The sequence below is a fragment of the Lithobates pipiens genome, unplaced genomic scaffold, assembly GCF_037356315.1.
Source record: "Lithobates pipiens isolate NorthernLeopardFrog02 unplaced genomic scaffold, aLitPip1_a1.2 Scaffold_16, whole genome shotgun sequence".
In the NCBI taxonomy this organism is placed as follows: Eukaryota; Metazoa; Chordata; class Amphibia; order Anura; family Ranidae; genus Lithobates; species Lithobates pipiens.
In genome coordinates, this window is record NW_027507748.1 from 635,256,039 (window position 1) to 635,283,759 (window position 27,721).

The 27,721-nt window shown below is 42.8% G+C and overlaps 1 protein-coding gene across 1 annotated transcript in view; it reads left to right on the forward strand.

Moving 5' to 3' along the window:
• The window catches only part of DHRS12 (dehydrogenase/reductase 12), a 40,255-nt gene extending 13,388 nt beyond the window's left edge, over positions 1-26,867 (forward strand). The window contains exons 3-10 of the mRNA XM_077484226.1: positions 381-463; positions 2,028-2,120; positions 2,811-2,892; positions 11,536-11,597; positions 12,008-12,112; positions 13,557-13,647; positions 14,865-15,002; positions 26,170-26,867. Coding sequence (XP_077340352.1) covers positions 381-463; positions 2,028-2,120; positions 2,811-2,892; positions 11,536-11,597; positions 12,008-12,112; positions 13,557-13,647; positions 14,865-15,002; positions 26,170-26,294 — 779 coding nt within the window. The 3' untranslated portion in view covers positions 26,295-26,867. The remainder of the gene's footprint in view (positions 1-380; positions 464-2,027; positions 2,121-2,810; positions 2,893-11,535; positions 11,598-12,007; positions 12,113-13,556; positions 13,648-14,864; positions 15,003-26,169) is intronic.
• Positions 26,868-27,721: the final 854 nt, after the last annotated feature.

Consider the following 27,721-nt stretch of genomic DNA (forward strand, 5'->3'; position numbering starts at 1 on the left):
AATAAAATCATCAGAACTCTTTTCCCCCCCTCATTTCAGATCTACAGCAACTGCACTTGGTAGTGCAAAGTGGATTTGCCTTTTGTAAATAACCGCCGTAGGCTTTGCGGATCATTTAAGAGCCGCTGAGTTTAGGAGAGGTTCAACCTCCCTCTTCTGAACGTGGAAGAATCATGTACAGGATAGCAACGTTTTGGCCGCAAAACACGCAAAATCGTGGCACAATTTTGCCGTGTTTTATGTTTTCCCACGGTCAGCGATCAAATGGTTCAAGTGTACATGAAGGCTTAGAAGGCCCTTAGAGAAAAATTACAATATCTGAGATTTTTCCCATCGGTAGTAATGGTTTGTTATTTGATGTGTTTTTTGAATTCTTGTAGGTGGTACTGTTCATCTTGTATGCAGAAACAAGGACAGAGCAGAGGAAGCACAAACTGAGATCATCACCAACAGTGGGAATGATGTAAGGTTTTTATATTCCATGATGAATCCAGCCTCATAATAATAATGTTTGCATGGCTTCACAAGCAATATTCCTAACCTTTTTATTGAAGCTCTTGCCAATTTATAAATGGGGGGGGGGATCCACCACAAAATGGGCAGGTTTGTTCACAAAATTGGCAAGATATTATATAAAATAATTTTTTTTTTTTTTTCTTTAGCAGGATTTTCTATTTATGCATGAAACATTCCTTTTCAGATCATATATTTTCTTTTTTTTTCTTCTCCAACAACCTTTTGTAGCTCAGTAACCTTATAGCTAAGATTCTAAACTCCTGGGGAAAATCCATATGAATCAAACCAGCTGGATACACATTACACACACACACACACACACACACACACACACACACACACACACACACACACACACACACACACACACACACACACACTAATAATTTTTTTTTTTTTTTTCCCCCTTTTTAGATTTACCAAAACCATATAATATGAGGTCAAACCTTAAGCGTTTTAATTTGTATGCAATCAGGCAGGCCCTTGCATGACATTGTTCTGGTGAATATAAAGAAAATCGGATAACAAAAGTTGTATAATGTGTATGGGGGTCAAGATTTTTGCTCAGCACTGCAGCAAGCTACACCTTCTTTGCCTCCTGTGTGCTCCAATGCACATGCTTCTCCCTGTTTTCAGCAGGCGCCTGTCCTTCCCTGGAAATTCAGGGAACCAATGCTCTGTAGCCAGGAGCGAGCTGCAAAGAATGGGGAAGTTTTGTAAGGTGTTTGACTGACCTTCCTCAAAAAACGGTATTAGCTGCTTTTGCATTTCGATTGAATTGTATAGGAAGAGACGCAGTTGTGATACAAAAGCACACTGGGACAGACAGGACCTAATAAGCAAGATATTCCTAGGCACATACACTATATTACCAAAAGTATTGGGATGCCAACCTTTAAATCGACTTTAATGGCATCCCAGTCTTAGTCCGTAGGGTTTAATATTGAGTTGGCCCATCCTTTGCAGCTGTAACAGCTTCATCTCTTCTCTGGGAAGGCTGTCCACAAGGTTTAGGAGTGTGCCTATTAGTACTCAAGTCCAATCCCTGAAAAACAACCCCACACCATAATCCCCCCCCCCCAAGCAAGGTCCATAAAGACATGGACGAGCGAGTTATGTTTGGAGGAACTTGACTGGCCTGCACCTCAACCTGTTAGAACACCTTTGGGATGAATTGGAGTGGAGACTGTGAGACAGGTCTCCTCATCCACATCGGGGCCTGACCTCACAAATGTGCTTCTGGAAGAATGATCAAACATTCCCATAGACACTCCTAAACCTTGCAGACAGCCTTCCCAGAAGAGTTGAAGCTGCTATAGCTCCAAAGGGTTGTTAAACTCCACATTGAACCCTACGGACTAAGACTGGGATGCCATTAAAGTTCAAGTGCGTGTAAAGGCAGGTGTCCCAATACTTTTGGTAATATAGTGTATATGTTCTGGACTTTTATTACGACTGAAACTAAACTGGTAATTTAGGCTTTGGGGGTCTTATGTCTCTTTATTTTTCAGAGGGTTTTCATACATCTGTTGGATATGTCTGATCCAAAAAAAATCTGGGAATTTGCAGAGACGTTTAAGACTCAGAACAGGCTCAATGTACTGGTACGTTTTTTTTATTTATATTTTTTGTCATCCCATTAATCTCTTGCACCAAAATAGCAATTAAAGTGTATGTCAGGGCAAAAAAAACAAACAAAAAAACATAGAACATTAATACATGCACATTTTACACATGTTTAATCCCTCCTCTAAGGAGGAACTTCAGTCCCCCTTTAGATATAGATAGGCAGATGGATATTACACGTGTAAGTGTCAGGGCTGGCGCCTGTCAGGTGAAGATGTAAGCCTGCCTATGCATCTGCAATTTGAATTTTTTTTTTTTTTTTTTTTTAAAGATTTGGTCTGCATTCCTGGCATTAAAGGACTTTGGGTGTTCAGAAGCTTGAGTGAATATAAACAGCTTATGTTAGATGTCAACAATCCTATGTAGCTAACATACAACTACACTATTATAGTAGTGGTGATTTACGTTTTTAAAGGGAATCGGTATAGACATCATTCCTGAGCTAATATATCCTGAGGATAGATTTTCCATGGAGTTTCAAGCTCCTACTGTGTAGAAATAAATACTGAGTGTAGAGCATATGGGTGGACCCGATCTAGTCATATCCTGCTGGACTAGGGATAAGTGAAAATAGGAGTAGCAGTAGGATTTATGATGGAAAAAACAATATAACGGCACCAAACATCTTTTTAGGATTTTTAAATATATGCTATTTTTATTATTTCTAGATAAACAATGCTGGCTGCATGGTGAATAAAAGAGAATTAACAGAAGATGGAATAGAGAAGAACTTTGCAACAAATGTCCTGGGTAGGCGATGCCTTCTATTAAATGATGCTTATATACCTAAATGCTAATAATTCAGATCAGTGAAATATGAATTCTGTCTTTTGTCTTAGGCCCCATACACACTATTAGATTTTGTCTTCAGATTTACCAAAACCATATAATATGAGGTCAAACCTTAAGAGTTTCAATTTGTATGCAATTAGGCAGGCCCTTCTACTACATGGTTTTGGTAAATCTGCAGAGAAGCTAATAGTGTGTATGGGGCTTTAGTCCTTGTATTACTAAAGAAAAGGTGAAATGGATTCTTTTACAAAAAGCTGTTGTGTAACCACTGCTTCAAACATTGATCTGCAAGTTTTGTCAGGTGATTGGAGTCGACAATCAAACCAAAAAAATATAAAGTAGGCGCTAAGTAAACTATTAAGCATCCTAATGCCCATATGTTCTAAGTGACACAAATCTTACACACTACTAATCAATATTGTGCAAAATGAATGACATTTTCTGTGGAATAATGTTATAAATTAAACAATAATTGTATCAATCTTCCATTCGTGATAAATATGTGCATTGATACTCAAATCAACATGTGCTATACACAAAAAGTCCTTATTATACTGTGACCATATTCATCCGAATCTTGCACTTCAATTCTATTGCTTAGTTCCAAAGTGTATGTGCTCCACCACCAAAGATACAAATGCTCACTCACTGGAGCCCAAAGGCCCGTGGACCACAAATCGTGTGTAATAAAAATATTACAATCTGCCCGCATGGGTCTCCCGGTGGCCTCCTCCAACTCACAGATGCTCCAGTGTTGGATAGCACATATTGAGATTAACGTTTATGCTGGTCTGGGCACCCTGACATGTAAGCGCATACTATTGGATTGGTTTTATAGTGGTTGTAAACCCATGGGGTGGGGGGGAAGCAACCTGCAAGGCAAAGGCATAATGAGCTAGTATGCATAGCATACTAGCTCATTATGAATAACTTACCTGAGAATGAAGCCCCCGAAGCGGTCCTCCGTCTTCATGTCTGCCGCTGCCATGGATCCCGGAGTGACTTCTGGGTCTCTCTGCTCCGGCGAATCACAGCACATGCGCACGGGAGCCGACACTCGCGGCATATCGCCGCGATATGCGGCCTGCCCAGTGCGCCTGTGCGCCATAGACAGCGGTGCCTGTCTTTTTGGAAATATCTCCTAAACCGTATAGGTTTAGGAGATATTTCTTGGACCTACAGGTAAGCCTTAGGCTGCATTCACACCTGAGCGTAGCGTTTTCAAGCGTTTTTTGCCGCAAATTTGTGCAGGGCAAAAGGTCAGCAATGTTAAAAGAAGAAAAGCGTCCAAATCAGCCCGATTCGCGTGACAAAAAAGGGTCCGGAACTTGTTTGAGCTTCAGGCGTAGGGCTTCAGGCGACTTGGAGTGGAGATTTGAACCATCTCCATTGAGAATAATGGATTTTTTCCCCTCCAGCGTTTTGTAGCTTCAGGTGTCAAGCTACAAAACGCTCAGGTGTGAATGGGGTCTTAATCCAGGCTTACCTGTAGGTCAAAGTAGTTTGGAAGGGTTTACAACCACTTTAAGTGTAATTTTAAATAAAACTGTGTTGCATGATCACTGTTTTTCTTTCTGGGCGATTGATGCGTATCTCTCGGAGGGGAAGGAGCATCTGTGAGTTGGAGAGGAGCCCACCGGGAATCCCATGCGGGCAGATTGTAATATTTTTAGCACACACACGCTTTGTGGTCCAGCAGGCCTTTGAGCTCTGGTGATTTGAGCATTTGTATCTTTGGAATTAAGCAAGACTAAACGATGGATGGGAAGCATTGAATTAAAGTGCAAGATAGACATGAATATGGTCACAATAATAAGGACTTTTAATAAGGACTTATATTATTTATTTTTTGTATCGCACATGTTGATTTGAGTATCAATGCACATATTCATCACAAATGGAATATTGATACAATTATTGTTTGATTTATAATCTTATTACACAGAATTATTTTTTATTTTTTTTTCATTCATTTTGCAGAATATTGATTAGTGTGTACGATTTATATCACTTAGCACATATGAGCATTAGAAGGCTTAATAGTTTAATTAGAGCCTACTTTTTTATATCTTTTTTTTTTTTTTTTTTGGTTTGATCTTTAATAGTGTGGCTCACACTTAGAGGGGCAGTTGTCGCATATATTTATCTAGAGTTGGCACTTTTTATTTTTAAATATAATTTATGGGGGTCTAACAATAATTGCCAAGTATGTATTTTTAATGCATAGATTTTCCAAAGGATTTAGTCTTAACCAATGCTTTTAAGGGTATCTGTGCTTTCCTATTGGCAAGCAAAGGCTGCTTCACTTTAATATCAAGCAGAATAAAGCTGGCCATACACCTATAGATTATCTGCAGATTCTCTATGGTTAGATGGAAAAAGTGCAACAGATTTCTCATTGTTCGCTAAACTGTGTGGATGGAGTAATCTCCCACTTTTTCCATCTAACCATAGAAAGTCTGTAGATAATCTATAGGTGTATGGCTAACTACACATGGCTAGATTTCTCCCGTACAGCCCCTCTGAACATTCAATTCCTCTATCCATGGTAAACAGGATACAGCTGACTGAATATCCAGAGACTGCATCTGATAAGTCAATCTATTTTCCACCCTTTTTCAATTGACCTTTCCCTACAAGGCCCTCCATGGCTTAATTTTTAGCCGATTCCTGCTGAATTGGCCAAACTTCAAGCCACTGGTGGTTTAACCCTTTGGATGCTACAGCTGTTTTTGCCCTGAATATTACATAAAACAGCAAAACATATTTTCTGAAAGCAGACACTCCAGGACAGGGGTCTCCAAACTTTCTAAACAAAGAGCCAGTTTATTGCCCCTCAGCCTTTGGGGGGGGCAGACTGTGGCCAGCGGGAGTAGACATATTTTTCTTGGCCTCAGTGGGAATAAACATCACCACATTTAGATTGAGGGGGTGAAGTACTGCTCAGTTGTTGGTATTATTGAAGGAATAGTTTGCAATTGACGTGAGTTGGCAGAATATTGTCTTGTATAAGTGGAAGGAAAAGTACCTCAAGGGCCAGATAAAGGCAAGCAGCTTGGAGACCACTGCCCTAGAGAATAAAATGGTGGTAGTTCCAATTTTTTTTTAATGTAATGCAATGTGAAAGCAATAGTTTAGGAAATGCAAACTCCGTTAAAAAAAAATACACTAGTTATTTAATTTTAGGGCACACAAATGCAATACATTAACATTAATTTTTTTCTAGATTTTACAAAAAAATATTAAAATAATGAGGGTTGTGCTAAGTAATTGGAAACTTAAAATGTAAAATCTTAAAATTGTGTGCGTCCGTGAAATGGCAAAAAAAAACTTCAGTACCCTATATTTTCCATAGGCATGCTTTAGAAGTCCCCACAGGTCATCAGCTTAGAGTTATCCAGCTCTGGTGCTAGAACCATTGCTCGGTATGCACAACCATATGTAACGTGTGTCGCAATCAATGTTTTTGTGCGTAGGCCACCCTGACATGTCCATTTATATTTGTACATGCATGAGGGGCCTCAAAGACCTCAGGTTTACACAGGCATTCCCTGAAATTGCAGCCAGATCGTGTGACTTTCAAGTCGCAGCAGTGTGAAAGGGGCCTAAGCTATACCAACCTGTTTCATGCTGCCTTCCCATTGACCTATATGGGGATAGTAACCATTCTGATGCAAAACAGAAGTCTGACACAGGTTTTTAGCATCTTGTATTGGCAATTTGTATTTGTTGTATCACTGCATGACGGCAACTCATGTGAAGCTCTCAAAATAAAATAGAACACTATATTGCTAGAAAATATGGCAACAATATTTTATTTTTTATTTTTTTGTAGCTTTTAATGGTCTACTTAACGTTTTAGAAAGTCGCAAGACATTCTGAGAAATCTCTTCTTTCCATTGCAGAATAATGTGATGAATAATTCAGATAGCTGTGGTTTTAGTGCATTAGTGGCAGATAGCCAGACGCTGAACAATCTAATGAATAGGGTTAACCCAGAAATGAACCTGTTGCTCTTGGAGGCTTCTTGGATTCATAGCAAATTCATTTGGTGGTTGTGATGATAAAAAAAAAAAAAAACCTTGTTTAGTGTCAGGATTCATTTCACTTTACCAAGTGGAAAATGAGTTATTCCAGAATACTTTATTACTGATCCGACTTTAGTATTCTGAAATCTGATTTGGTTGTTTTGGGTTACTGCACTTTGCATGTTATTTGTTATTTGAACTGTCTAATCAAATGAGCACAAAAAAATCTTTCATTATCAATATATTAAAGGCAATAAGCCTCCTATAATGTAATTCCCTGGTGCACTGTAATTTCCTGCCAGTGTACTATATGAGGATGTTTCTGTGCGGACAAATGGCAGTATCTGACTGTGTTCAGTGAATTTTTATTTTTTTTTGTCCCCCCTGTTTAAATATTATAAAAACATCTCCAGTCTGCAAAAATTTGAAGATTGTAATGCAACTTTCAAAGCATGCTGGCCCTTTCTATAGGCAATATACTGTAAACAGATAATAAGAAACAATAGCCATGGAAATCAAGGGCACCTGCATCTCAAACATTGCATATAATATGAAGAGAGATGAAGTACAAGACTTCAGACAGTGGACAATTGGGAGCTTGTACATGATGGGGGGGGGGGGGGGGGGGGTGGAGTGGAAAAAAGGGGGTGGCGTAATAGCAGTCCAACTGCTGGACTGGGGGGGGGGGGGGTTCATGGGGGTCAGCAAAGAATATATACACTATAATACAGGAAGTATTGGGGCGCCTGCTTCTACACGCACTTCATCCCAGTCTTAGTCCGTAGGGTTCAATATTGAGTTGACCCACCCTTTGCAGTTATAACAGCTTCAACTCTTCTGAGAAGGCTGTCCACAAGGTTTAGGAGTGTCTATGGGAACGTTTGACCGTTTTTCCAGAAGCGCATTTATGAGGTCAGGCCCCAATGTGGACGAGAAGGCCTGGCTCAAGTCTCCGCTCCAATTCATCCCAAAGGTGTTCGTTCTGTCACGTTGAGGTGCAGGCCAGTCAAGTTCCTCCACCCCAAACTCGCTCATCCATGTCTTTATATATAACTCATAAAATGTATTTATTATACAAATGCTTTAAACAGTATACAAATACTGTTGATTCATGAACCACTTCGCGCCGGGTGGATGTCCTGGGACGACCTCGACTTTCGGGGGTTATATCTGAATGATGCCTGAGGCTACAGACATCATTCAGATATCGGCATTGTCAGACGGCGATTCCCTGCACCATAAGAACGATCATAGCGGCTGTTCCGCCGCTTGATCGTTCTTCCGGTGCTTCTACCAACTCGCCGCTTCCATCGGTGAGTGGGTCACAGGATCCGCTGGCCCCCGGACGGTATCATAGAGATTTCCGGGGGACCAGATGGTCTCCGGAGTCTCTATGATCGTTCGGGGGCCCGGTATATAAATAAACTATAAATAACTGCGCCACCTTGACTGGGAAGCCGTGATCATTTTTTTTTTAATTTTTAGGCTTCCCAGCCTAGAGGTGAGATATTGGGTCTTATTGACCCCCATATCTCACTGTAAATAGGTCCAATCGTGCCATATTCCTATTACAAGGGATGTTTACATCCCTTGTAATAAGAATAAAAGTAATCTAATTTTATTTATTTTTTTGTGTCAAACTATTTTTTTTTTTTTTTTGTTTGTTTTTTTTTTAACAATAAAAAAAAAAAAAAAAAATTTAAAAGTGCCCCTGTCCCTGTGAGCTCGTTTGCAGAAGCGAACGCATACGCAAGTCCCGCCCACATATGAAAACGACATGTGAGGTATCGCCGCAAACGTTGGGACGAGAGCAATAATTCTAGCCCTAGACCTCCTCTGTAACGCAAAACATGTAACCAGCAAAAATTTTTTAAAGCGTCGCCTATGAGGATTTTTAAATACCAAAGTTTGGCGCCATTCCACGAGCGCGTGCAATTTTGAAGTGTGACATGTTGGGTATCTATTTATTTGGCGTATCTTCATCTATCACATTATCTTAACTTTTTTTACTGTGGTGCGTTTTTTTTTTTTTTTTTATTTTTTTTTTTTTCAGAAAACAAAAACAAAAAAACAAAGTGTTCGAAAAATTGCTGCGCAAATACCGTGTGAGATAAAAAGTTGCAACGACCACCATTGTATTTTCTAGGGTCTTTGCTAAAAAAACATATTTAATGTTTGGGGGTTCTATGTAAATTTCTAGCAAAAAACATGAATTTTACATGTAGGAGAGAAATGTCAGAATTGGCCTGGATGCGATCTGGTTAAAATCAAAGGAAAATCCAAATGTGAATATTAAATTTTTGATATTCAGAAACCTACATTCTGTATATAAAACTGATACAGATGTTATCACCACATGAGTGGCACTGGATGCTAAAAAAAAAAAAGTTTGCATCCTTAGACCAAGGATGTCAAACTCCCATTTTATCGTGGGCCACATTAGCATTATGGTTGCCCTCAGAGGGCCAGTTGTATCTGTAAGATTATATAAATGTATCCAGGGTTTTTTTTTTTTTTTTCTCAGAGAATAGGTGCAAGAACTGCGGGTGTGGCCAAATTGCACTAACAGTGGGACGATCTTTAAAGGGGCATTAAATTCCAGGAGTGCGTTGCGTGCGGAGTTCACGTATGCACTATGGTACAGAGGGTAGTTTCAGGGGTGCTCTAGGCCAGAGCTTGACAAATCCCAGGTGCCAGGTACCCATGGCAACTAAAATTTGCATCCTGACGCTTGGGCTTTTGTCGGCCCATTCCCAGGGGGGGTGGCTAGTTCTGAGAGGGCATCTATTGACTTCCTCCCAGAACCCCGCCTCCCTGCCTATCACAGATCGAGGTAAAGGGCCACTCACAGCAGCCCTTTACCATGTGATCACAGCTGATCACATTGTAAACAGACTTACCGATTATTGGCAGTACTTTCCTCACCAACTGTCTCAGTGTGAGGAAAGGAGAGTTGGTAGCCGGAAATTCTGACTGGCACATCTACATCAGTGCAGCCTCATCAGTGAAGAAGAAACATTACTTATTTGCAAAATATTCTAACAATTTTTTTTTTTTTTTTTTAAAGATTTTCATTCTTTGTTTTGGAAAAAAATAAAAAACTCCAGTGGCGATTTAAATACCACCAAAAGAAAGCTCTGTCTCAATTTTTTTTTTTTTTTTTTACAAATTTAATTTGTGTACAGTGTTGTGCGACTGGGCAATTGTCATTCAAAGTGTGACCACACTGAAAATTGTTCTGGGCTGAAAGGGGGTGAACGTGCCTGGTAGGAAAGTGGTTACATCTTAAAAACAAAAAATAAATAACTAGCTGTGCTGCAGGTAAGCAGCACAGCTACATTTTATTTATTTTCTTCTTCACATACCATGTATTCTCCTTCCCTCCTTCCCTCCTTCCCTCCTTCCCTCCTTCCCTCCTTCCCTCCTTCCCTCCTTCCCTCCTTCCCTCCTTCCCTCCTTCCCTCCTTCCCTCCTTCCCTCCTTCCCTCCTTCCCTCCTTCCCTCCTTCCCTCCTTCCCTCCTTCCCTCCTTCCCTCCTTCCCTCCTTCCCTCCTTCTCTTCCTTCTTTTTTTGTAAGCCTGTGTCGTGCATCTGTAAAGATGCACATCAGGACTACAGAAGATAAAGGGTTTTGTCATTTAAAAAGTTTTGTTGGTTAAAACAGACTGGCTCCTAACTTGTGGTGTGTGGGTTTTTTTTTTTTTTTTTTTTTTTTTTTCTTCTGGCTCCTAGATTCAAAGCAAATTTGTCAAGCCCTGCTCTATGCACAGAGTGCAGCGTTGGATGCACGGCGTGCAGAGTTCAGGGGTGTGCCATGTACCCAGTTCAGGGCTCAGGTGGGTGTTGTGTGCAGGTTTAGGGGTGCGCCCTCATCCCTAAAAGCTTCCTCGCATCTCGCCTACTCCAGTACCTCATGGCAGTGTAGGCTGCTCCGCCTCTCACTTGCATGGAGATCATTGGTTGGCATCAGTGCACCAGGACACAGATAAGGATCACAGGCCAGCTTACCACATGATGCCCGGTCCCACACTGCACCTCCCTTGTCCCCACTGTGAGTGCAGGGCAGGCAGGGATCTGTGAGAGCCACAGAGAGGAAAACTGTCCTTGTAAACACAAAATGCTTCTGTGTTTTCAAGTGACGGTGGTGAGCAGGGAGCGGAGGGTGTGAGCCTTAGGTGGCAAAGCAGAGTTCTGCCATGTTTCCAGCTGAAGAAAAAGCCCTGGTTGCACGAGTCACATGTGCCTTAGCCCTTGTGAGATCAGATGTTTCTCCTTGCGTGTAGTTAAAAAGAATATTTCTGTCTATTTTTTTTTTTTTTGTGCAAATTCTCCTGTACTAGGGTGAAAACGCTCACTCGCTGTACTGTATCATGGAGAAGCAGTGTTGTCGCCCAATACTGCTTGCTCCTGGTTTAAACTACAGAACTCCTCCCAATTTTCACAACATATGGGGTGGTGTTGTGTAGTACAACACTTGCCTACTGCAAGACATATAGGAGCATGGCATGAAAGTGGCTTGTGTGCAACACTGGAGCTAAAGATGAAAGCCTAAACATTTTCTTCCTGCCCTTAGGTACCTATATTCTTACTAGAGCGTTGTTGCCTGTACTAGAGAATGAAGAGGGTGCCAGGGTGGTAAGTATTGTGGCAATTTTACCTTTCCTGTGTTGTGTGTTTTAAAGCAGACCTTCTTGGCTTTATTCTGCTTATATTTCCTTCTCATTTCATGCTCGGAAGGGCCTTATCAATTGCTTTCAGCTACAGTGACACATCTTACCATTATAAGTAGTGTCCGCTCCTTCACTCTCGTGCTCTTATCCTGTATAAAAATGATCTATCACCCAGAAACAAAGGGGAAATCCAATGTGTATTTGTCTTTATTAGTGAGCAAGATATGTTTTTTGATCTCCTATAATGCATGTTTGCACAAGCCTCCAGGAAAATTCTTTATCCGCCTTCAGTGTGTGGAATGGGTCACAGGCTTGGCAGTGTGTAAAGGAATTGGCATTGTGTCAGCCGTATAAATGATTATTATATTGTTCCAGGTGACAGTCTCTTCGGGTGGTATGCTGGTTCAAAAACTGGACGTGTCTAACTTGCAGTTTGAAAAGGGCACATTTGATGGAACAATGGTGTACGCACAGAATAAGGTCTGTTCTCTCCATTTAAAAAATAAATAAAATAAAAATCAGTTTTTTTGTATTTACTTTAATTGCATAAAATGATTTGCTTGATCTGTAGAATAGTTTTGTTGGAAATGGCAGATGCCACCTGATTAGCAAGAACATGCTTTGTATACATGTCAGTTTGTGTGATTTTCATAACTTGTTTTGTTTTCTCTCTTCTTAAAGAGGAACTGCAGTCTGCATAATTTTGTAATAAAAACATCTTTGCCATGCTGAAGCTTCCCTCCAACCACTTTGCATATTTTATATATACTGTGATTCTGTACTTGCCAAATATGCTGCAGTAATCTCCCTCCACAGAGTCTGGCTGCAACCATTTTAACTTTTGGCAACTGAAGTTGCTGCCTGTTCACTTCCTGGATTTACACCTCATTGGCCCTCTTATGACTCAACCCCCACCCCTTCCTGGCAAACTCTCACGAGAGAGCTGTGCATGATGTCATAAGCCTAGGCCTTTTACCAGACAACAAACAGGAAGTGGGCTGTATAAGGTACTTGGAGAAAAAAAAATGTTTTACTATCCAAAGTTAAAACAACAAGGGCAGAAGATTTAATAGATGGAAAGATGAAAAAAATTATGGAAGTTCCACTTTAAGGTTGGCTACACATTGCGTCCGGAAAGAATTGTCAGCAAGAAGAGAACTGGGAGGAGGTGTGGGCTTTCTGTGCTCTCCCTGCTCCTGTCAGTGAAGCACTTCTCCAGATTACAGTGGGTTACACAGAACCCTCTTAGATCGCACAGTGCACTGCTTGATTACTAGGAGGGGATATTTGGGGGAGAGCATTTGTACTAGGAGGGGGGATTTGGTGGAAGGGGGGTATAGGATTTGTGCTAGGAGTAGGGATTGGGGGGGGGGGGGATTTGTGCTAGGAGGGGGATTTGGGGGAAGGGGGGGGGGGTATTGGATTTGGGGGAGAAGGTTTGTACTAGGAGAGGATTTGTATTGGGAGGGGGAATTTGGGGGAGCGGATTTATGCTTGGAGGGGCAATTTGTAAGGAAAGAGGATGTGTGCTAGGAGGGATGATTTGTGGGAATAGTGTGTGTGTGTGTGTATATATATATATATATATATATAAGTATATGCGCTGGGAGGGGGAATTTGGACTCTGGGGATGGAGAATCTTTTGCATTTTTGTTTGTGGGAAAATTTTACCTTGCGGAAGGAATTTATGCGTCGGGTTAAGTGGGTTGGAGGGGAGCTTCAGAATTCTCTGCCTATAGGCTCCTGAAATGTAAATCTGGCCCTGGGCCTACGTGATTCTGTGTGTGTGTTTTTTTTTATTTTAAAGCTACTGCGCATAGTACAGATGTAATGGTGACGTTTCATATAAAAAATTTACATCAGTGCAAATAATGAATTAATATGCAGTTGAATTATTATTAATATTTTTTTATCGTTACTACAGAGGCAGCAAGTGATATTGACTGAGCAGTGGGCCAAAGCATACCCAAAGATTCACTTTTCTGTCATGCACCCAGGCTGGGCAGACACACCAGGTAAATGACTGAGCTGTAACCTTTATTTGCAATAATTGGTGCAGGCACAGGTATGGAAACTCTTATCAGCTTTCTTGGTGTGTGTGTGTGTGTGTGTGTGTGTGTGTGTGTGTGTGTGTGTGCGTACTGGGGCATCACTAAATGGCGGTCCACATCCGGCCCGATCCATTGCTCTTTCTGGACCGCCACGATTGTACCATTTAGCTGCTGCTTTTGTCCCCAGCCTCCGTCGCTGTCCTTGGCAGGGAGGAGCGGACGACGAGACAATTCTGGAGTGGGGACGGGACCAGTACTGCATGGAGAGGGGCAGTTTTCTGAATTAACGTTTCACGTTAACCATGAAGTGATTAGCTGCTAGAAGGCAGTCCTAGCAGCCAGTCACCAGCTTGCTAATATGAAACGTTACTCAGCAGCTTCCATGCCCCATCCAGTGCTTCTGTGCCTCTGCCTTCAGTTCAGCATTGCTCTCCGCTCTGTGAAAGGTAGGAGAGAAGGGAGGGAAGGTAATGGATGTAGAGCGGGGGTCAAGTACAGGGGAGCAATACTGTGTGGGGGGGGGGGGGGGGTGTGCAAGGAGCAGTGCTTTGGAGGGGGGGGATGGATATATGAAGGGAGACAGTGCTGTGGGCGGATATATGCAGGGGGCAGTGCTGTGCTTTGTGGATATGTGAAGGGGGGCAATGCTGTGTGTAGGGGGTGGTGAAGTAAAAGGGGCAGTTCTGAGTGGATGATATGTGAAGTAGGGGGTGGGGGTGCAGTGCTGTGGTGTGGAAGATGTGAAGGGGACAAGCAGCTGCACAGAAAATGTGCAAGGGTACCATTGACTCTTAAACGCACTAAAATACAAGGTTTCCGGCACATGGAAATGGCAGGCTACAAAAGCACCATGCAGTTTCCATGTGGCTGCATTTTTAAAAAGGTGTCGGGACATTTTCCCAGCAGAAAATGCAGGCACCAGCAGCCCATTTAAATGAATGGGCTGTCGTGCCTGCACACCTGGGCTGTGATGTAAAGAATCATCGCACAAAAATGCAATTCAGACATCTGTTGGAAATTTTTTTTACTAATCGGACCTCACATGAATTTTAATTCAATACCCCTGGTGTACACTGTATATAATCCCAACTACTTCTGTCACCAACACGGCTACAGTAGGTTACTGTTCTTGTACATGCATGTTCTTTAAGATACATCTGACTAGAATTTTTTTTATTTAGCTGTAAGGTTATCAATGCCAGACTTCTATGAAAAAATGAAGACCAGATTACGCACTGAAGAACAAGGAGCAGACACAGTGGTGTGGCTCACCATATCTCCTGCTGCAGTCAAACATCCAAGTGGACTCTTCTTCCAAGGTAGAATCCTTACTTTCTGTGGAGCGTTATATTTTCTGTCTTAAAGTGGAGCTTCCGCTTTAAGCATTGCTCGTAATTTTTTTAGGGGGGGGGGGGAGTGGGTGCTTAGTTTTAAGTGGGACTTCCTGCTTCCGACTGTGGGCCGCCTCCCTCTTGGCAATGTTTTGGTACACGTCACAGGTCCTAGAAGATTGCCTGTCCACTGGGAGAGCGCAGGGTGACTCGCGCAGTGCGCGCCCAGCCGCGACGTTTCAAGCTATCGCGGCTGGGTGCCCACAGTTTCAATGGAGGGGGAGAGGAGCGGGGCTCTGTGCAGCCACATTGCTGGACTGTGGGACAGGTGAGTGTTTATTAAAAGTCAGCAGCTAAACTTTTTGTAGCTGCTGAATTTTAATATACAAAAAAAGCCTGGAACTCCACTTTAAGAAATGATGGATAAAAGGGTACCACATCCCATCCTATATCAAAAAAATGTGCAAACCAGAAAGTAAATAGACGTTTAAAGTACCCAGGGAATACAAGAAATTGTTTAGCTTAACTGTTTTTATTGACAAATGGCGTGATAAAATATTGTGTACAGTTGTATCCAGATCATCAATAGGCAGCAGTTTCAGCCAGAGCCAGGAATGCTGTTCTCAAACGGTGGTTTGGGGGGGGAGAATAGCCGTGCTCCCAGCCACCGATGGGCAAAATGGCAACAGAGACAAGTGGTTAACTTCCAGATTGTCCCAGAACACAGTATAATTTCTACTTGCACCCATATGAGCCTGACCCCCCTTTTTTTTTTTTTTTTTTACAGTCAACAAGAGTTCTGCAAAAAGACATGAACATTATGCAAAGCTCATTGCTGTGTGTGGAGATATATATATATATATATATATATATATATATATATATATATATATATATATATATATATATATATATATATATATATATATATATATATATATATATATATATATATACACACATACATACATACATATACACAGTGCCTTGCAAAAGTATTCGGCCCCCTTTAACTTTTCAACCTTTTGCCACATTTCCGGCTTCAAACATAGATATAAAATTTTTTATTTTTTGTGAAGGATCACCAACAAGTGGGACACAATTGTGAAGTGGAACGAAATCTATTGGATTTTTGAAACTTTTTCAACTAATAAAAAATGAAAAGTGGGGCGTGCAAAATTATTCGGCCCCCTTGCGTTAATACTTTGTAGAGCCACCTTTTGCTGCGATTACAGCTGCAAGTCGCTTGGGGTATGTCTCTATCAGTTTTGCACATCGAGAGACTGAAATTCTTGCCCATTCTTCCTTGCAAAACAGCTCGAGCTCAGTGAGGTTGGATGGAGAGCGTTTGTGAACAGCAGTTTTTAGCTCTTTCCACAGATTCTCGATTGGATTCAGGTCTGGACTTTGACTTGGCCATTCTAACACCTGGATATGTTTATTTGTGAACCATTCCTTTGTAGATTTTGCTGTATGTTTGGGATCATTGTCTTGTTGGAAGATAAATCTCCATCCCAGTTTCAGGTCTTTTGCAGACTCCAACAGGTTTTCATCCAGAATGGTCCTGTATTTGGCTGCATCCATCTTCCCCTCAATTTTAACCATCTTCCCTTTCCCTGCTGAAGAAAAGCAGGCCCAAATCATGATGCTGCCACCACCATATTTGACAGTGGGGATGGTATGTTGAGGGTGATGAGTTGTGTTGCTTTTACGCCAAACATATTGTTTTGCATTGTGGGCAAAAAGTTTGATTTTGGTTTCATCTGACCAGAGCACCTTCTTCCACATGTTTGGTGTGTCTCCCAGGTGGCTTGTGGCAAACTTTAGACGAGACTTTTTATGGATATCTTTGAGAAATGGCTTTCTTCTTGCCACTCTTCCATAAAGGCCAGATTTGTGCAGTGTACGACTGATTGTTGTCCTATGGACAGACTCTCCCACCTCAGCTGTAGTTCTCTGCAGTTCATCCAGAGTGATCATGGGCCTCTTGGCTGCATCTCTGATCAGTCTTCTCCTTGTCTGAGCTGAAAGTTTAGAGGGACGGTCAGATCTTGGTAGATTTGCAGTGGTCTGATACTCCTTCCATTTCAAAATGATCGCTTGCACAGTGCTCCTTGGGATGTTTAACCACTTCCCGACCAGCGCACGACGATGTACGTCGACAGAATGGCACGGGCAGGCATATTGGCGTACAGGTACGTCCAATATTCAATGCCGCCCTGCCATCGTGAGCGTGCCGCCGGCGGCGCGCTCCCGCGCTGGTCGGGAACCCCGTGAGTCCGGTCGCGGGACCCGCGGACTCGATCGCCGCGGGCATCCCCGCGATCGTCTCACGGAGCGGCCGAATAGAGGAAATGCTGTGTAAACAACATTTCTTCATTCCGACTAGCAACTAGTGACGCTGATCTCTGCTCCATGTGATTTGGAGCAGAGCTCAGTGTTCACTAAATGAAAGCCCAACCCCCCCACAGTTAGTAACACACCCCTAGGAACACTTAACCCCTACACTGCCACCCACTGGTTAACCCTTTCACTGCCAGTGTCATTTACACAGGAATCACTGCATTTATATAGCAGTGATTACTGTATAAATGACAATGGTCCCAAAAATGTGTCAAAAATGTCCGATGGGTCCCCCACAATGTCGCAGTCACAATAAAAATCGCTGATCGCCGCCATTACTAGTAAAAAAAAAAAATGATAAATTATTAATAAAAATGCTATAAAACTATCCCCATCTTGTAAACGCTATAACTTTTGCGCAAACCAATCAATAATCGCTTATTGCAATTTTTTTTACCACAAATATGTAGAAGAATACGTATCGGCCTAAACTGAGGGAAAAAAATGTTTTTTTATATTTTTGGGGGATATTTATTATAACAAAAAGTAAAAAATAATGCGTTTTTTTCAAAATTGTCACTCTATTTTTGTTTATAGCGCAAAAAATAAAAACCGTAGGGGTGATCAAATACCACCAAAAGAAAGCTCTATTTGTGGGGGAAAAAAAGGACGTCAATTTTGTTTGGGAGCCACGTCGCATGACCGCGCAATTGTCAGTTAAAGCGACGCAGTGCCGAATCGCAAAAAGTGGTCTGGTCTTTGACCAGCAAAATGGTCCGGTCTGCAAGTGGTTAAAGCTTGGGAAATCTTTTTGTATCCAAATCCGGCTTTAAACTTCTCCACAACAGTATTACGGACCTGCCTGGTGTGTTCCTTGGTCTTCATGATACTCTCTGCGCTTTCAACAGAACCCTGAGACTATCACAGAGCAGGTGCATTTATACAGAGACTTGATTACACACAGGTGGATTCTATTTATCACCATCAGTCATTTAGGACAACATTGGATCATTCAGAGATCCTCGCTGAACTTCTGGAGTGAGTTTGCTGCACTGAAAGTAAAGGGGCTGAATAATTTTGCACGCACCACTTTAGTTTAAAAGTTTAAAATATCCAATAGATTTCGTTCCACTTCACAATTGTGTCCCACTTGTTGGTGATTCTTCACAAAAAATTTTAATTTTTATATCTTTATGTTTTGAAGCCTGAAATGTGGCAAAAGGTTGAAAAGTTCAAGGGGGCCAAATACTTTCGCAAGGCACTATGTGTGTGTGTGTGTGTGTGTGTATATGTATATGTATATATGTGTGTATGTATATATATATATATATATATATATATAGAGAGAGAGAGAGAGAGAATCTCACACAGTAGCTCACAAAAGGGAGTACACCCATCACATTTTTGCAAATATTTTATTATATCTTTTCATGTGACAACACTGAAGAAACTACACTTTGCTACAATGTAAAGAGTGTACAGCTTGCATAACAGTGCAAACTTGCTGTCCCCTCAAAATATCTCAATACACAGCCATTAATGTCTAAACCTCCGACACCCTAAGTGAAAATGTCCAAATTGGGCCCAAAGTGTCAATATTTATTTTCTTACATCAGGGGACACAGAGCCGTAGTACTTACTACGTGGGTTATATCGGCTTATCGGGTGCTGGACACTAGCACGCCCCTTAAAGGGTGAACTTCCCCCATATAACCCCTCCCACTACTGGGTGTCCTCAGTTTTTTTTCGCCAGTATCTAAGGTGTTGGGCACGTGTAAGGATGTGTGTACTGAGCTCCACTGGCAGTAATCCTTTGATGCGAGCCAGCCATCCTGACCGGATCTGTTCTGATGTCTCCGTAATGGACTAAATGAACTGTACCCAGGCCTCGTCATCTGAAGACACAAGGTTTTGCTTGCGAATGCTTTAAAGCTGGGCCCTGGGATCCAGTACTTTTTGGTAGTAAGGCCAATAAAAGTTCACTGGCAGGGTCTTCTTGCAGGTCCAGGATTGCGGGATTACCTGAGTGTACCCCCGTTCCTGAAGGTTTCCTTTCAAGGTCTCGGAGCCTACCGTCAAGGGTGAAGATTGGGTTATCTCTGATAAAGCCCTGCAGCGAGGAAAAGTAGGGGATATTTTCTGCAAGGAATCTCTCCTTCCATGTATTTATGTTGTCATGTCTATGTGTCACCACTGGAGGCTGTATTGAGTACTCGCCATTGACGCTGGAAACAGTAGAAGCTTTCTCTCTCCTCTCTGTTCAAGCCAGCTCAGGCCCTCAGGTATGAAGGGGGTCTGATCACTTCCTGCCCCCCCCCCCCCCAAGTGGCATTTTTTGTTCCTTTGTATGCCAGCCCACTGCCTCTTATATTTATTTATTTTTTTTCTTAAAAAAAAAAAAAAAAAAAAAAATTTTGTCTTTGGGGCAAATCGTGCCCCCCCCCCCCCCATGTTGCCAGCGCTCAGAGCAGAGTGGTTGCTGGTCAGGTTTGGTGACACAGGCATTTCCCTTTTGTTGACAACATTGTACTGTATAGCTAGGACTATTAAGATTTATTGTACAGTACTATAGCCTAGCAAGTGTTACATTCTTTTGCTGGTAGTGCCTCTGCTTTGTACTGTAAGCTATGAGTGGCAAGGGGGCCAGGAACTTCTCTAAGGGTTCTAGTGGGTCACCACAAACTAAGACCCTGTCTAAAAGAATGTCTTCCTCTTCGGAGAGTGTTGCGGCCGGTCAGATTGAGCCGTCAGGGGAAGCTGTTATTGCAGTCGCTCAAGATGCTTCAGTCCCTGAATATATCACACGTGACGTGTTTTCCTCTACCATTGCTGGCTTAGAGAGAAAAAGCTTGATGCAATTTTATCCCTTCAGAGCGGGGTTAAACGCAGTAGATCCCCCTTCAAGTGCTCAAGATCCTCCCCTGGAGGTTCAGGATGCCGGAGATCAGGCAGATCTTCCTAAAGATATGGAAGATACTGGCTTATCCTCTTCTGAGGATCCTAACGCGGAAGGAGTATCACCGCAAGAGAGCTTGCTTGTGCACGCTCTCAATGGGTTGGTTTGGTCAACCTTTTTTGCTACCTGCAGCGCAGGCTTCTGATGATCCCATCTCTAAGTTAGGATCGTTAAAACCTCCTCCGGCTGGAGATGCCTTTCCTATCCATGCGTGGCTAAGAAAGCTTATGTACGCAGAGTGGGAGCATCCAGATAAGCGGTTTTATCCTCCTAAGAGGTTTGCCAAACTGTATCCTATGGAAGAGGATTTCTATAAGAAATGGAGGATGCTGCGATTACCTCTGTAAATGGGAATCTCACATGTCCGGTTGATAATGCACTCATGTTGAAGGACTCAGCGGATAAGAAGCTGGAGCACCTTTCTAAGAACCAGATGGCTTTAGCTGGTTCAGCAGTGCAGCCGGTTTTGGCCGCAATGGGTGTATCCCAGGCCATTAAGGAGCAATTTAAGGAGATGCTTACATTTTGCAGCATCTACTGTGAAACACGGTGCGTCTATGAGAGAGGCGTCCATTCATATTTCACGTCTGATGTTGGGACTAGTGCATTCTCGCAGAGTTCTTTGGCTTAAGAGTTGGTCAACCGAAGCACCATGTAAGAAGCTCCTAGCCAGTTTCCCTTTTCATGGTGAACGGCTATTCGGAGAAGATTTGGATAAATACTTGCAAAAGATTTCCAATGGCAAAAGCACTCTGTTGCCAGTAAAAAATAAATTTAAACATTTCTCTTTTAAGCGGGCCTCTTCTCCTGTATCGGACATCAGCCTCTAGGCAGTCTCGACGGCCTCAGCCGTCAGATTCAAGGGGGAAACCCCAGGGACAGCACCAAGGTCAGAAAAGATCTTGGGCCAAAGAAGCCCACCAAGCAGAGTACTAAAGGCTCCTCATGAAGGGGCACCCCCGCTCGCTCGGGTTGGGTGAAGGCTCCTGCAATTTTCAAAGATCTGGCAGGAGCAATGTCAGGACAAATGGGTGGCTTCTGCGGTGTCTCTAGGTTACAAACTAGAGTTCTGAGTTTTGCAGTCTCCCCGGTTCCTAAGGTCAGGGGTTCCCAAGGACCCAGAAAACAAGGCTCTCCTTCTAGCACTGGACCATCTGCTAGCCAAAGCGGTCATATCAGAGGTTCCCTTGGAGGAACAGGGCACAGGTTTTTATTCAAACCTCTTCACGGTCCCGAAACCAAACTGGGAAGGTAAGGCCTATTTTAGATCTCAGAGATCCAAAACCGCACTTATGCATCCGCTCCTTGCATATGGAATAGATTCGGTCTGTAGTAGCCATCCTCCAAGGAGGAGAATATTTGGCTTCAATCGATAAAGGATGCCTATCTTCATGTGCCAATATTTCCTGCTCACCAGAGGTTTCTACGCTTCGTAGTAGAAAACCGTCACTTTCAGTTTGGGGCCCTGCCCTTCGGTCTAGCCACAGCTCCTTGAGTATTCACAACGATTCTGCTTTAGCCAGGCTAAGGGCTCAAGGCATAATGGTCCTAGCCTATTTGGACGACCTACTCTTAGCAGATCATTCGGTTTCCGGGTTGGAACATGGTCTGGTGACAACGGTAAACTACCTGGAATCTCTAGGCTGGGTTCTCAACCTAGAAAAGTCGTCCTTCAGGCCATCAAGGAGAGTACAGTACCTGGGACTAGTCATAGATACCAGGCAGGGAAAGGTATTTCTACCTCCAAAGAGAATCGGTTCCATTGTACAACTAATTTACCTCATCAAGGCAAAGAAAAAGCCTTCAATGCGGTTGTGCATGAGATTATTGGGGAGGATCGTGGCCTCCTTCGAGGCCGTCCCTTATGCACAGTTTCATTCAAGATTGCTACAAGGCGCAATCCTGTCAGCCTGGAACAAAAAGGTTCAGGCTTTAGATTTTCTGATTCAGGTTGCTCCCAAAGTATGTCAGAGCCTAAATTGGTGGCTGATGTCCAGCAACCTTCAAAAGGGAAGGACATTTCTGCCTTCCACCTGGAAGGTAGTAACCACAGATGCCAGTCTTTCAGGCTGGGGAGTGGTCCTGGAAGAGGATTCTGTCCAGGGAAGGTGGTCCAGGTTGGAAAGGACCTTGCCTATCAATATTTTGGAAATTTGGGCAATCCATCTAAACTTAAGAGCCTGGACAGCCAGACTAAAGGGCTGTCCTGTCAGGATTCAGTCCGACAACGCCACGGCTGTGGCTTAAATCAATCACCAGGGGGGCACGAGGAGTTGTGCAGCCCAGAGAGAGGTGAATTACGTTTTGTCTTGGGCAGAACACAGCGCTCCTTACCTATCGGCCGCTTTCATTCCCGGGATAGAGAATTGGCAGGCGGACTACTTGAACCGCCAACAACTGCTTCCAGAAGAGTTGTCTCTTCACCCCGACATCTTTCTTGCAAAATGTCAGAGATGGGGCACTACGGACGTGGACCTGTTCGTGTACAGATTCAACAACAAAGTCGACAACTTTGTATCAAGGACAAGGGATCCGCTAGCTTGCGGTACAGACGCATTAGTCTTCCCATGGGATCAGTTTTCTCCTGATCTATGCATTTCCTTCAGTTCTGCTACTTCCGCATCTTCTTCGCAGGATCAGACAGGAGCAAAGGGAGGTGATTCTCGTGGCCCAGAAGGCCATGGTTCGCAGAGATCCTAAGGAGTTCCTGGACTCTGCAATTATGGCCGGACCTTCTTTCACAGGGTCTGGTATTTCATCCTACCTTACAGATGCTAAATTTGATGGTCTGGCTATTGAGACCCACATCCAAAGGGGTCGTGGGTTATCTCCTTCAGTCATATCTACCTTGATTAATGCCAGGAAGCCAGCTTCCAGGATGATCTACTATAGAGTCTGGAAGGCATATGTTGCCTGGTGCAGATCAAGGGGTTGGCACCCCAGGAAATATGTTATGTTATAGGTAGAATTCTTGAATTCTTACAGATGGGGTTAGAAATGAATCTGGCCCTGAATACCATTTGAGGGCCAGATCTTGGCCTTGTCAGTGTTCTTTCAGCGGCCTTTAGCTTCTCACTCTTTAGTGCGTAGCTTTGTGCAGGGCTAACACGGGTCAGTCCTCCAATCAAGACACCCCTAAATCCTTGGGATTTGAACTTGGTCCTGTCAGCTTTACAAAAGCAGCCTTCTGAACCTTATGGGGAGATTCACTTGGTTCTGTTGACCAGAAAGATAGTATTTCTGGTTGCCATTTCTAATGCCAGAAGAGTTTCTGAACTAGTGGCTCTATCTTGTAAGGAACCATATCTGATTATGCATAAGGATAAGGTGGTTTTACGCCCTCATCCTGAATTCCTGCCAAAGGTAGTGACAGGGTTTTACTTAAACAAAGATGTTGTCCTTCCTTCCTTCCTTCCTTCCTTCCTTCCTTCCTTCCTTCCTTCCTTCCTTCCTTCCTTCCTTCCTTCCTTCCTTCCTTCCTTCCTTCCTTCCTTCCTTCCTTCCTTCCTTCCTTCCTTCCTTCCTTCCTTCCTTCCTTCCTTCCTTCCTTCCTTCCTTCCTTCCTTCCTTCCTTCTTTCTTCCCAGAGCCTCAATCTGGGGAAGAGAGGTTGCTACATTCCCTTGATATAGTAAGGGCAGTCGGAGTGTATTTAAAGGCGACTGCTCAGGTTCGTAAGACAGATATTTTGTTTAGTCAGCCAGATGGTCCAAAGAGGATAGGCAGCATCTAGATCCACTATTGCCAAGTGGATTCATCAAGTCATTGTGCTTATGGTTTTAAAGAGGAAGATTCCTCCTTTTCATATTAAGGCACACTCTACCAGGGCGATTCGTACCTCCTGGGTGGTGCATCATCAGGCCTCTGCAGCTCAGATCTGTAAAGCCGCAACATGGTCTTCAGTTTATACATTTACCAGGTTTTATCAAATCGATTTTAAGGATCAGGAGGATTCTGCCTTTGGGCGCAGCGTACTGCAGGCTGCAGTATAAGTCCCCTTTTTTTGTTGTGTCTCTCTTCTCCCCCCCCCCCCCCTTCAGTTGCCATTGCTATGGGACGTCCCACGTAGTAAGTACTACGGCTCTGTGTCCCCTCCCATCTTATACACTTTGCTTGGCTACAAAACTGAGGACTCCCAGTAGTGGGAGGGGCTATATGGGGGAAGTTCACGCCTTAAGGGCCGTGCCAGTGTCCAGTACCTGATAAGCTGATATAACCCACGTAGTAAGTACTACGGCTCTGTGTCCCCTGATGTACATCAAAGAAAAGGATTTTTACAGGGAAGCGGTTTTAAAAAAAATCTTATTTTTGTGTCTGCCATTATTTTCCAGCACTGCCTTAACCCTCTTGGACATGGATCATCAGATCTTCACAGGTTGCCACTGGAGTCCTCTTCCACTCCTCCATGACAACATCACGGAGATGGTGGATGTTGGAGACCTTGCGCTCCCCCCACCTTCCGTTTTTAGGGATGCCCCACAGATGCTTAATAGGGTTTAGGCCTGGAGACATGCTTGGCCAATCCATCAACTTTACCCTCAGCTTCTTTAGCAAGGCAGTGGTGTTGGAAGTGTGTGTTGGGGTTGTTATCATGTTGGAATACTGACCTGCGGCCCAGTCTCTGAAGGGAGGGGATCATGCTCTGCTTCAGTATGTCACAGTACATGTTGGTATTCATGGTTCCCTCAACTGTAGCTCCCCAGTTCTGGCAGCACTCATGGAGCCCCAGACCATGACACTCCCATCACCATGTTTGACTGTAGATAAGACTCACTTGTCACACTTGTCTTTGTACTCCTCACCTGGTTGCCGCCACACACGCTTGACACCGTCTGAACCAAATAAGTTTATCTTGGTCTCATCAGACCACAGGACATGATTCCAGTAATCCATGTCCTTAGTCTGCTTGTCTTTAGCAATCTGTTTGCAGGCTTTCTCGTGCATCATCTTTAAAAGAGGCTTCCTTCTGGGACGACAGCCATGCAGACCAATTTGATGCTGTGTGTGGCGTATGGTCTGAGCAGTGACAGGCTAACCCCCCACCCCTTCAACCTCTCTAGCAATGCTGGCAGCACTCATACATCTATTTCTCAAAGACCACCTCTGGATATGGCACTGAGCACCTGCACTCAACTTCTTTGATCGACAATGGCAGGGCCTGTTCTGAGTGGAACCTGTACTGTTAAACAGCTGTATAGTCTTGGCCACCATGCTGCAGCTCAGTTTCAGGGTCTTGGTAATCTTATAGCCTAGGCCAGTGATGGCGAACCTTGGCACCCCAGATGTTTTGGAACTACATTTCCCATGATGCTCAGCTACACTGCAGAGTGCATGAGCATCATGGGAAATGTAGTTTCAAAACATCTGGGGTGCCAAGGTTCGCCATCACTGGCCTAGGCAATCTTTATGTAGAGCAACAATTCTCTTTTTTTTTTTTTTTTTTTTTTTTCTTCTTTCCAGATCCTCCGTTTTTTTGCCATGAGGTGCCATGTTGAACTTCTGGTGACCAGTATGAGAGAGTGAGAGTGATAACATCAAATTTCACACCTGAGACATTGTAATGAGTCACATGACACCTGGGAGGGAAAATGGCTAATTGGGCCCAATTTGGACATTTTCAATAAAGGGTGTACTCACTTTTGTTGCCAGTGGTTTAGACATGAATAGCTGTGTGAGTTATTTTGAGGTGACAGCAAATTGACACTGTTATACAAGCTGTACACTCACTACTTTACATTGTAGAAAAGTGTAATTTCTTCAGTGTTTGAGGTGTACTCGCCTTTGTGAGATACAGTATGTGTGATTTAAATCTAGAGATAATATGCATTTTCATTATTGTTTTATCTTTTTCTTTTAGATCGTAAGCCTGTTTCTACCCACTTACCCCTGGCTTGGACTCACTCCTCCGCAGACGATGAAGAGAAGTTTCTTCAGATTCTACAAGACATGGCACTGAAATTTGCTCCATCATCCAAGCTGTAGCAAACATTCCAGTACTTACATCGGTGTCTGGCTTTTGATGCTGTAAGCTCTCCCAGGAAAGGAGGAGAGGTTACTGAATGATAATATTCAGTAACCTTACTGTATATCCTAATGTACTTGTTGGTGCACTGATATCATTCAGGTTTGAGTGCCTACTATATAATTGTTTACATTTGCTTTATTAATATTTAATGACTTCTGTGTATGAACAAAGAAAATGTTTAATAGGATACATCTGTGGTGAGACAGCAGTGTTCTACCTCAAGGAAAGCTATGATAATAGCTAGGATGATAGGACTTTGAGTCTGCAATCGGCTGTGAATACGATCGGTGATTGGTGTTATTTTTACACTGAAACACCATTCATGACTGGTATTTAGGAAGGATGAGTATATTTGTAGAAATGTGCCAGAAAATTGTCCACGAAACAAACACATCACTTACACAGTGATAACTGTCATGATGTGAGAAGTCCTTTGATTGAACAGACTACTGAAATCTGGTTGGATAGGGGCTTTCATGCACATGTGTTCCATTTTTGCCATTATTAAATAAATATTTTTGGCCATCTCACTGTGGTATTCCTTTCTATCACTTACATTTATACGCTGACAGTAGTAGAGCCAAACCTGCACCAGGATACATCCTAGGATCCGTTTTTACATCAAACAATTTGGGATCGCTGGCAGAAGCTTGTCGCCCAAAAAAGGTGTGCTGCATTTTTCCAGCATTGCAGTACCATTTGAAATTGCTGCAATTCTGCCCATAATCCCAAATCGCTAGATGTTTAAGGGTGGAAACGTGGCTTGGCCTGGAGCCTGGTTAACCTAGTTTTAGTTTGACGGTTGGTTTGCAGCAGCAAGCTTACAGTTCAAGTGTAGTGCAAGTAGAAAATAAAGTGACAGCAAATTTAAAGGTGGAAGCAAATTAGTCAACTCAATGAATACTATTTTAGTCGACTAAAATTAAAATGCCATTTTAGTAAAACCAAATTGAAATTTGACTTCAAAATGAACACTGGTCAGTAGTGCATGTTCATACCTCAATAACCTAAATAATAACATGAGATTTTTCACTCCAGCAGTATATAATGAGTTTGGAAATTGTAGAGCAATGTTTAACTAATGCATTACAATTTAATTACACCCATTAGAATTTAGTCAACTAAAATGTACTGGAGATTTAGTCGACTAAATACAACTAAAACAATTGCAGAAGACTAAAATGGGACTAAAACTAAAATGCCATTTTAGTCCTAAGACTAAAACTAAATTGTAATTTTCTGCCAAAACTAACACTGATTCAGATGTGTTCAGAGTCAGCAATGGCAGCAACTATATTCTCTCCTGTGTATATACACTGTCTCCCATAAATAAAGGTAAAATGTGGTAATTTCCAAGGATATTCTGTAAAAGTATAAGGAAACT